At 32.9% G+C, this 11,936-nt stretch overlaps 1 protein-coding gene across 1 annotated transcript; it reads right to left on the bottom strand.

Moving 5' to 3' along the window:
• Positions 1–6,111: 6,111 nt before the first annotated feature.
• On the bottom strand, positions 6,112–8,518 carry LOC110700968 (protein LATERAL ROOT PRIMORDIUM 1-like). Its single transcript, XM_021878532.1, has 2 exons — positions 6,671–8,518; positions 6,112–6,523 (listed from the first exon to the last, which is right to left on the bottom strand). Exons 1-2 carry the CDS (start codon positions 7,476–7,478, stop codon positions 6,171–6,173), a joined length of 1,161 nt encoding a protein of 386 aa, XP_021734224.1. The 5' UTR covers positions 7,479–8,518; the 3' UTR covers positions 6,112–6,170.
• Positions 8,519–11,936: the final 3,418 nt, after the last annotated feature.

Genomic DNA, 11,936 nt, shown 5'->3' with positions numbered 1-11,936 from the left:
TCTTTTAATGTGAAAGATGAGATAACTATCAAGTATCGACTGAGCTACCTCATTAAAGAAGAAACTATTGAGGTACACTAAATGTAAGTACGTGTATCCATGTCCACTTAATAAAAAGCGAAAACAACATTCTTTTTAAGAATGATATTTATTTCAAGTTCTCCACTATTATTGATTTTTATCCTTCGTATAATCATCATTCATCTCCACTACTAAGAGAAAGGTAGAAAACTATTCCTCAAAGTCATCCCTTTTCACCAACAATAGTAATAGTAATTAACACAAAAGCAAGCAAACACACATTAGGAAGATGCTAAGTTTCTATTTCCTTATATATTTAACCACATTCTCTAGCACTTAGAGTTAGGCTAATAATTAAGCAACTTTCTATTTTAGGAATGTAAAACAAAACACCTTCTTTTAGACTCTAGAATGTTTATATTTATGTAGCCTCTTGGGTTTCAAAGGGACAAGCAATTTCATATGCTTTATCAACTTTTTTATAAAGTTTGAATTTCATATGTTATTCCCTTTTACATTAGCTTTTTTTATGCTATTATGCCGTGTACGCTATAATCTTTTACTATTAACAACATAATATATAGTCTTTGAACCGCCGAATGTCATTGACAAAATATAAAGATGTCTGTATTAGAAAAATTAATTATATTAAAAAGGGGACATGGAGGAATCAATTAGGGAAAAAGGTGGAATAAAGAGGGAGATAAAAAAAAACGGGAATGAAGAAGATTTCTTTCAGAATTATTTATCTAATGCATAGAAAAGAAATTAGCAATTAGAAAAAAAGGGAAAGAAGAGAGATATATTGGTAGATGAAGGGGGAATGTCAAGGTAAAGAGAGTCAAATGATTCATCCGTAAAAAAAGTTAAAATAACAGCGAATATAATTTTTTTTTATAACATCTATAGAGTTTGGTTATACCTTATATCACTATACTAAATTTGACATGACTAAATTTATTATTTGAATGTCCTCGAAAGATTTAAGAAAAACGAGCGTTTATCTCCTTAATCTCTAGCATTACTACTTGTTTGTTACAAAATGGGCTTAACTAGATCTTCTTGATCATCATCAAATTCATAATCAATCAGAAAACGACAACACAACATTAGTCAATTACACCATTTCATACACTAATAACATCACTAAGTTGAGGTTAATTTCAAACCCTTGATAATTAACATAATTATTGATTATAAAAAAAATAATGCAAAGGAAGAATAATTCTCGTACCAAAGCACATGGTGTTCCCAAAATGGGTAACAATAGAGTGTATAAAATAAGAAGCTTTAATTTACTACTTGGAGTATAAGCCGCTTACCAACTTGACTTATCTTTCGGCTTCACATGCTTACCACCTACGTAATCCTAATCATATAAACCTACTTTTATAACCATTTTTCAAAATATTATTAATTATATGTTATTGTTAATACTTTTAATTAGGGTTAGCTGATTAATTATAGTAAATTTAATTTGCATTTTCGGTTTGAAGTTAAATGAGCTTAGTAGATCTTCTATAGGCTATAGCTAGGATCGATAAAGTTGTAAATAATACGAGGTTGTGAGTTGTGACACGGTATAACATAAACTTTACACGAAACTACCGATCTCTAAATGGCTTCGCTAATCGAAAGTGATTATCTTGAGAAATAGCTGAACTGGTCTTTTGATTTTAAATGACATTGATTTATACGAGTAAGTCATAAACTATAGTTTAAAGAACATGAGATTTGAATATTACAAGGTCATTAGTTCAAGGTCAAGATAAAGGTCAACAGTTGGATATGATTAATATTTGTCTCTGATCCCATTACCTAAAAATACAAAACATAGAAAATTACATTCCTAGGAATCTTTTATTATTTTAAGTATACACAAATACATAAGTTAAGACTTGATAGCATAAGTCAACCAATTTCCACAATTGGTGACCAACAAAATTAAAATCAGCAATATTATCAGGACATACTGCCACTTTTACAGCAATAATGATAATTTCAAGGTATTCCCTAAAAATGATTCTAGAAAATTCACTTATTCTATTTCTAATGAAATGAAAGTGTATCCAAGGAATTATATAAACAAAAAAAATACATAAACTTGTAATTTTTTTTTGGAGATTCTTTATTTGCAAGGATGATCACCACCCTATAAACTACAAAAGGATTCGAATAATGTTCAGATATACACAATCTTATTCCTAACTGGTAAAACGTTAAAAAAAAAACTGATACTCAGCGGAACCTAGTAAATTGAAACAAAACCCTAATAGTAGTGTGGCAAATGAATGAATATAAAAGTGAGTGATTCCAGCTTCAAAAATGGGAGTGGCAAGAATATATACAAGGACCAATCATTTTCCCACTACAAGCTAGCACCACTTTTCCTTTCGGCCCCCCTTTCTGCCTACTTTCCGTTTTTTTCCTCTAAACAAGAATCAACATCTTAACCTTCAAAGTATTGTTAATAATACTAAGGTACAATCTAAATTATATGCTTAATAAGATTCTTTGAGATTTGATTTTTAACCCTAAAGTTCACACAAAAGTCATAGATGATTGGAAGAAATTCCTTATTTAATTGGAATCTTGATTTACATACAAAATGACCCCACTTTTGTACGGATCCATCAAAGCATAAACTTATGAAACATGCAAAAATTAAAACATAGAGATTTTGCTGAGATTAGAGGCAGCATGCATGATTTCATTACATTATATGGACCTCGACCGTGAAACTATGGAAGAAATCGACTTAAGAGGTTCACATATACGCAACCTTAATTCTACCTAAGCTTATAATTATTGTCAAATATTTGTCTTTCTGGTCAGACACAAACCTTAGAAATGCAGCAAAGAATAAAAACAGGTACAAGTAAAAGAAACAAGTCCTGGAAAGTGTGTTTGATGTAGTGTACTACTGCTACTCTCTTTCAGGGCAAACAAGGACAATAGCTTTATCATACAAACAAAACCTAGAAATTTTGCGACATTTAACTATAAAAATAAGAGCTTCAACTAAAAATCATGCATCACATTTGTATAATCCCTCCGTTTAGAAATAATTGTGAATGTTATTTTTGTCGCTTACTTAATAATGGACATGACATGAATTTAAACTATATAACATTTTGTTTATATTGACTAAATGTCATTTATTAGTCTCGCAACAAAACACATAATTGGATGATCAACTGATCAAGGAGCATGACATGTTCCCTAATCCAAACTAAAGAGAAGACATACACCAAAGACAATAAACCAAATTAAACATGATAAATCAATCTTAACACAAAATAACATGTTTAAGCAATGCACATGTATATGTTCATGCCTTCAGCTAGATATAACCGATCTTCAAACATCGACGACTAACGGACTAATCATCTATCACTAGAGTTTAAAGGAAAAAACCGTAACAACATGAGATGTCGGATGATTAACGCTAACGAGCAGAACCTAGTTTTTACAGCATTCTCAGCTTCCCTAAGATATCAAGACCAGATAAGTTAGTTAGCTGATAACAAGAGCTCAAGGCTGAACAAACAGTCAATCAAAAAAGGGCAACAGGATTTCACTGATTAAAACTAGTCTTTGTTGAATTATCAGCACATACTTTCAATTTTGATCAATTCAGAATCATATTATAACGTTGTGAAACGTATATATATCAAGCCACATTAACACGATTCATCAAGTTCATACAAAAAAGGAAGTAATGACATACATTACCTCTTTACTGCAGCTGTTGCAAGAAAAAAGATGCAAATTAAACTGATATAAATGAATTTAGACTAGTTAGAGAATGCTTTAAATCTAAAACAGAAAGAGATGGCACAATAAGTCATAAACATTTAGAAAAATTACCTTCACATTCTTCGGCTTAAATTCTAGCTCTCCATTAGAAAAAAGAATTAGAAACCTTAGAATATCAATAACATTTTGTTATACAGTTGATTCTTAACAAGCTTTCCATAAAATTTTGTTTATTTAGAGGGTTTTAGCTAGTTAGATTTCATAGAAAGGGGAAAACTACCACACTTCAAGACCACTAGTCGCGCTACATATGGCCTTTCAAGTTCTAGGAAGTCAAAGAAGTGGTTAGGCTATGGGATGAAAGATGTATGTACATTCACAAAACAGAAACTCAGATTCATCTAACACATTGAATTGAATCACTCCAAGATAGGTAAAGGCTAGAGAGAATAAAGTCCAGAAGTTAGTTACGAAAATGCAGACATCCCAAGAGGAGTACCAAATAAGGGTAAGAACAAAACAAATCATTGAAGACAAACCCATATGATAATCCCCGTATTATTAAGTCAGCATTTGTGGGCATAAAAAACATATAATACCCAAACAAGAGACAGCTTAATGCATGCATAATCACAACTCTTATTATTAAAGAACAAACTAAGGATTAAACAATAACATGTGGAAGTATGTATATATATTAAACATAGAATCACATCAAGTGGGCACCATACTAATTAAGATTATTAACAAAAACTCGAAATCCCAAGCAAGGCGAATGAGATTAACACAACACTTATCTTAGGCTGATCTGATCTCATTAATCTTATATTATGAGAAGCACATGTAAATAAGCTAGATGCATCCAAATTAGACACAATGTTATGATTTATGAACAGACTATATATGCACAGTTTTCACAACAGTAACAAATTTATGCAAACCAGCAAAGATATATAATCATTAGAGGTAGAGGATTAGGAGATTAAAAACTCGAAAATGTGGTAGAAAAAGAAAGCAGTAATTTTCTCAAGTAATCAAAAAAGGGTAAAGAAACAAGTACATCAAGGCATTGATGAATGCATGCAGTAGCTATATTGTCCATACTATTTGAAAAAGAAATGTTAACATAATAATTAAGTAAGGGTGTTCTTGACAAGGACTCACTCGATCTATAGAACGTTATGCACAATGAACGATTATTGACTAGATCGATTTGGGGGGTTACAAATTAGTATAGGGTAAAAAAAAAAAAAAAAAAAAACTCCTTAAGATTGAACGATTTTGCTCATCTGCAAGAAGGGGGGTTACCATTTCTCGTAGTGGAATGCTCCCTTAAAAACAATTTTCTCCTATGGCAATAAATGATGGAGACTTTGCAACTACTACCCCAAATCTTTAAAGTCCACAGCAGGCCAAACTAATAATGGTGAAAGAGGTACATTCACATATCTAGTTCATCTGGAACTAAACTAACCAAACTGAACAAATAGGAAGTTAAGGAAAAAGTTTGGTAGAGCAGTAGTAGTCTCAGTACATAAAAACAACATTGAAACACTTACAGAATTAATCACAAATATATTATGATGTTTTTATCTGTGTCATAAAATACACCATATGAAAAATTTTAATATAAGGTTCACAAAATATAACAAAAAAAAAAAAAAAAAAAATAACAGCATAATATGAAGAATAATAATTTCTATCCATCAGAAAATAATGTAATTGCACAGGAGTCAAAATAGTGTTATCATAAGCAAGACAAAATGTAACACACAATAAAAGGTAAGTAATGTTTTCATACCATATACTATACTGTCTCCTGTGAAATGTGCAGTATTTTATTTTGGTCTGCCTGCAAAGAAAATCATTCATACCTTGCTATCTAATATTCCAATGGCAGAAGTTACAGAAGCAATAAACAATTAATTTAATATGAATATATATCAAACAGTTTCCTTGCATGCCAAGTTTCTAAACTTCAATGTACACACGAAGAAGAAATTGAAAAGACGCCAAACCAAGACTATTTTCTTGCGGATTAGAAAAGCTCATTCAAAATTGAAGAGATAATAAAATATAAGAATTAATAAGTAATTCCCCAATTGAAAACCCTATTCATTAATCAGAATAATCAGACCAATAAATAAAAATATAAAAAACAAGCTAATTATTGGGATACAAGAAGGCCGGATTAATTACTCACTACTAAGAAATATAGTAGTAGTAATTAATCACAACATTGATTAAAAATTTTGAATCTTTTGTAATTTCAACAACATTACAAAAGATTCAAAAGAAAATTTCATCAAATACTAAAGAGTATATATATAATTTTTTTTGTTCCTATTTTTTTTAAGGGTTGGGTTTTATTTAATTTTTTTTTTTTTTTCTCAATTTATAGTGTTACCATAGCTTGAACCTCCAAGCAAACCACCACCACCCGAAGCACCATAGACATCAGAAGGATCGAGAAGCGGCGACGACGAAGATGCTCCGCCATTTCTACCAGCACTACTACTAGCAGCAGCACCACCACCCAAATGTAACTCGGATAGATTAGGAAATCCATCTCTTGGTTCAAACCCTTGATCATATAGAAAGCCCTTAAAAACATGTCCACCAATTTTCACCACTGCTTGGTATGCAAACTCATCTTCCCCGTCATCGACTGCGGTCACCCTTACGCATTTGAACACTGCTGGCGCCTTCACTTGCCCCGGCAATGAGTCCTTGAAGCTCGCATCTACCTCACCACATCAAACAAACAAAACAATCAACACTTTGTTGTTTCATCGTATTACATATATATTTTCCGATATCTCATATCTTTAACAATCGTGTATATAATTGAAATAGGTATGTATGTAGTCGTACAAATGTAATTAGTTACCTTGGTGGCTGGAGCTAGTCTCAAAGCTACGAGGCGGGGTGTTGGAGGTGGAAGTGTGGGAGGTTGTAGCTGTATTTTGAGAGGAAATAAGGCGTGGTTTTTTCGCGCCGGAGGTGGAGCCAGAAGATGCCCCACCTCCTCCGCCTCCCACACTTCCACCGCCAGTTCCGTGGGTCCCTGCTGCTCCAGGGACTCCCATCATTTGCCGTTCTCTTCGTCTAGCAGCGGGGACCCACGTGCTCTTGACATGAGTAGAGCAATCAAAACCCCTACTCCTACAACAAGTCCTACACCTCCGATGGCTGCAGTCTTTCTTAGCTTGGTTTCCGCAATCCTGACAAGTGAGGGCCCCACTTCCGCCACCGCAGCCCATTGCAGAAGAAGATGAATGGAGTAAATTCGGGCCAGTCGGGTCGAAATTAATACTCTTCCTCGGGTAATTCGGGCTTCCTCCTCCTCCTCCTCCCATTTGTTGTTGAGTTTGCCAGAGTTGGATTGCACCCGCTCTATGATTACGACTCATGAAAGAATCATTTCCATCCAATGTATTATTATTATTATTATTATTATTACTACTACCACCCGTCTCTCCAGCGCCGGCCACGTTAAGACACGGGCCGGCGTTGAAGAGGGGTATAACGCCGACTCCCACCCCAACTCCAAGAGCGGTAGCGGCGTTATTCCCACCATTCATCCCACCACCACCACCACCCCCATGATGGTGGTGGTGGTGGTGGTGATGATCCAGCATCAAGCTGGACTCGTGCTGATGGAACGATGTAGCGGGGGCGACAACAAACATCCCCATCTCGGGAGAGATTCCGTACCTAGACGAAGCAGGCCATAAAGTGCCAGCAGCAGCAGCCGCAGACGCGGATGCTGCTGCAGGGCCAGCATTGAATCCTAAAGAAAGATCGTTACTCTTATCAGCTGCTGCGTTGCTTGCTGATGACGCCACCCAATCCGCAAACGCTCCTGAATCCGACGCTAATCTCCTTGTAGTAGCCACCACCGCTAATCTATCTTCAGTACTTTCTCCTTATCTTATTATAATTAACAGAATCAAAAAAATGGGGTAAATTTGTTGTGAATATAATTTAATAAAAAAAATGGAGGTTGTTATTTGTTGTAATAATCTTGGATGTTCTTCTTCTTCTACAAAAACTGCAGAAGAGACAGAGAGAAAAAATGTGGCAGTTTTTAAAGCAGTAAGACAGTAGAGAGCAGAAGAAGATCAGTGTGAAAATAAACAGAAACAAAGGGTAATAACGACTTTTTTTTTTTAATCTTTTTGATAGTAGTAGAATTTTACTCTTCTTCTTCTGATTTCTGAACTTTCTCTCTCTTACAATATCTCATTATATTTGCTTCTAAATTCTATCAACAACTTTTATTTTTAGAAATTAATGTTTTTTTATAAAAAAAAAAGTGAAGGGGGTGAAAGTATTATTGTTGGTACTTGGTAATACTAGAAAGTGAAACTCCAATAATCAGAATTTATGGTAAAATAGAAAAAGTGACAAAGTGTATTGTGTGTTTTTTTAGAGAGAGAAAGAGGGGTTTTTTTTAATTTAATTTGGTTTTGGTTAGAGAGAGAAAGGGTATTTGTTGGGTAGCATTTGTAAGTTAGCTGGGTTCAAAAAGTCACATGACACCCTCTCTCTATATTTATCTATCTATTTAAAAATTTAAAAAATAAATAAAAAGAAATTCTCTCTCTATATCTCTTTCACTCACTACTTGTACAAACTTCACTTTCTCTCTCTAGAATTTAGTTCTTCCCCTCCATCCATTGGTGGGTCCCCCTTTTGTGGGGGATTCATTTGGGCATTTGTGGTTTTCTTTTTATCCCCCTCAACTTGTGCAAACCCTTTACAACAAGTTTAATTTTTAACTTAATCTTATTTGAGTTAAATTAGGTTTTTTGTTTGGTTCATCTTATTTTGTTTAAATTTCTCTAAACCTCATTTATTTGAGTTAACTAAGCATTAACTTATAATAGGTTGAGACAAACTGATTCTTAATTAGTGTAGAGTAGTTTACAACGAAGTTAATGTTGTTATGAATATATTATTTATACAAAGTGGTTTTATTAAAATTTCACGAGTTATACTTTAAATTCTGATTGGTATGTCATTACTTATTTACCAATTAATTGAAGTTAAAGAAAATGAAGTGATGAATAGAAAAAAGTTAATGATTGGAATATAATACCCCTTTTGTAATTAGTTAAAATTGAGTAGTTAAAACTTTGCTATTTCAAATACCAATGTGTAGTTAAAATATGTTCAATGTGACTAGTAATTTTGTCTAAATTTAGCCAAAAAATAATTGATCTAAACTTATAAAATCTGAACTTATATGATATTTTTTCACATGAAATTAATCAAAATAAGTTGAACAAAATTCGCTTGGGCCTTAGTCCACTTGCATAACGATGTAATAAGATTAATATACTTTAGATCATATCGAATTAAAAACTCGGTGGATGAAAATGATGTGAATAAATTTCCGATGGTACCATAGTGGTACCGCCTATAATTCGAAAAAGAGAGCCAAAAATACATATACATAATTGTCCTCAAAAAGCTAGGTGTGAAGTAGTATGAAAGGAGGATAGTAGGGGTCACCCAATACAAAAACACAAAGGAAACTAAAAAGTCCTTTGAATTCATAGTGATGTTCAAGTCTTTAAAGCCATTCTAAAAGAGAAGTTAAGCGTGTTAATTCAAAGTAGTCCCCTTTGTTATTCCTAAGCATGTTTTTGAAGTGACTTTATATAATTTCTCTTTTTTATTACCTTAATATCCCCCACCAATCTGATCTTTTGTAGTCATGTTTCTGGAAAATTCAGCTAGCAAATGAGAATAGATTCTGCTAAGATTAATATCATACACTGTTTGTAATTTGTTGTTTTTGTGACATTCTCATTACATTGCATAGTTATATGTACTGCCTATCATGCTCAATATGTCCAATCATCATGCATTGTTTAAGCTCACATCCAATCCAATAATTCTACTGATACACTGATCAAATGAATAGGAGTTCTAATTATTTGATAGTTTGGAATAAAGTTTTACCGCGGTACTCACAATTGTTAAGTATCTCGGTTTTACAGTTTTTATGTATGGTAGTCTTAGGATCACATATTCGAATTATATATTACACTGTGAATACTGAGAACAGATCAAAACTCAGTATACTTAAATGACGTTCTAAGCTTAGAAAATCTTGTAACGTGAAGCTTAATGGACCAAAAGATCCGATCATAACAAAAACACACCACAAGTCAAAGACAATTAGCTAGGTAGATAAACCTATACATCAATTACAAAACATTAATCAAGGGTCTATTAATTAATTAGATAGGACCTATAAATATACAATAGCCCTAGAATTTACACCAAAGTGACAAAATTTAGTAAAATTGATTGGAAATAATATTCCTCAATTAGCCACTAGCTCCAAAGATGTTGCACACCATAAGTGTACCAATAAGTGAACTTGAATTTCAAGTCCACCAACCATCAACCCTAGCATTTTACAAGGCAACAGCAGTCCACAAATTACCTTTTTTTTGGTCAATTACTAGCAATAATATTCTAACTTCCGTAGTGATTTTATTAGCATAGCTTTCCACACCAAGTAAATATAAATTACTACTATATTCATACTCAACTGCCTCACATCAATTCAAATTTATAAACCAAGGGCGACTATATATACTATACGGAGTACTTAATTACTACCACGCTTATTTAGAGGTGATTAAAAAATTCAAGTCAGATCAAACCTTAATTATTTTTAATACCTCATATATGAGGTATTATTACCACTTAGACATTATTCGCTTTGTAATTGTAATTCCTTTTTACCCTCTTTCAATTTTGAACTTGGATTTGACATTATTAATTTACTGACCTAGAGGTACGAAATGTGTATAATCTTTAGTTGAACTCAAGAAATTATAATTAGTTGAATATGACCTATGTAGTATAAGCTTCATTCTGGCTGAGAGCTAGGCACTACTAGACCGACAAATGTACCAAATTTTTAACTGTAGTTTCTGTGAATATAAGATATAATTTCTCCATCATTATACCATCAAGGTAATCATTTTTTATCCAACTATGTATGACTTCCATCATTATCAAAAATTTATGCTTATGCCTAAAGTTTCTTCTCTTCAACTGTACAAAATACAAGTTGCATCAAGCCATCAAGTAACGCAAGTGCCCTTTTATTTTAAGGTGCGCGCATATGATATGAGCGAGTAATCTCTTTGTTCCTTTTTTTAAAGTAACTCATTCTTACCTGTTTTAGAATTTTGATGAAGTAAAGTATTATTGTCTTAGGGTTTGTTCTAATTTACTGAATTGGACTAAAATTGTTTATGAGCTGAATAAGGAAATTAGGAACTGAACTGAACTGAAATTTAGTTCAAATTTATCTTGGTATAAATATACATAAAAGAGAAGCTAAGTGTAAACATTAAAATGAGACAGTTGAAATAATATGCATGAGTACATCCTTGTTACGTACTACGGTGTTTATTTTGCATATTTTACGGATTTGGAACCATAAAGACACGAAATGAAGACAAAATTTGATCTCAAATCACTAGTTCCATCCGAAAACCCTGTTGTTAATACTGGTCGTTGTAATAATTGTTACAGTTACATAAATAGGAGGGATATGTTTTCCCTTTCTGTCCCCTATTGCACATTTGTTGTTGTTATCAGTTGATCCTTAAGAGAGAATTGAAGGTTTGTCCAATAAATGCTTGGCAGAAGGAGTTTCTTGTGGATGGAAGGGGTAGAAGCATTATGGCTCAGAGTAACCACCACCCTTGTTATAGCAAACCTAGTCTGTCTTAGGTTTCCATTTTTAAACACATAAATTATACCCCCAAACATTTGCTCTAAATGTGACTTATCATGGTCACTACTTTTAATATCATTTGATGCAAAAATTCACCCTCTTTGTACCAATGTTATTATTATATCTATTAATGATCGATAATCTCGATCTTGTTAATACACTATTCAGTATAAACACCTTTAAAATCACTTTTTCATACGTAGTTGATTGAAGTTTTTTTTGGTGTTCCACCAGTTCCCCATTTGAGCTAATTCGAAGATCAGTTTTAGGTGGTTAGGTTTCAATTCCTGGTTGAAGTCTTTTTAAGACGTGAAACAATAATTGTGGGTTAAAAACGGGAAAAAATGACTTTATAATGATTATGGAAACGAAAGATATGGAA

The sequence above is a fragment of the Chenopodium quinoa genome, unplaced genomic scaffold (genome assembly GCF_001683475.1).
Source record: "Chenopodium quinoa cultivar QQ74 unplaced genomic scaffold, ASM168347v1, whole genome shotgun sequence".
Taxonomy (NCBI): Eukaryota; Viridiplantae; Streptophyta; class Magnoliopsida; order Caryophyllales; family Amaranthaceae; genus Chenopodium; species Chenopodium quinoa.
Note: the sequence above shows the minus strand (reverse complement) of the source record. Positions and strands in the feature narration are given on the sequence as shown.

Bases quoted from the DNA above. Each gene is read 5' to 3' on its own strand.
- LOC110700968 (XM_021878532.1), bottom strand. From the start codon at position 7,478: ATGGGGATGTTTGTTGTCGCCCCCGCTACATCGTTCCATCAGCACGAG. The intron at 6,524-6,670 runs GTAACTAATTAC...GTGGTGAGGTAG, and splicing joins GACTAGCTCCAGCCACCAAG to ATGCGAGCTTCAAGGACTCA.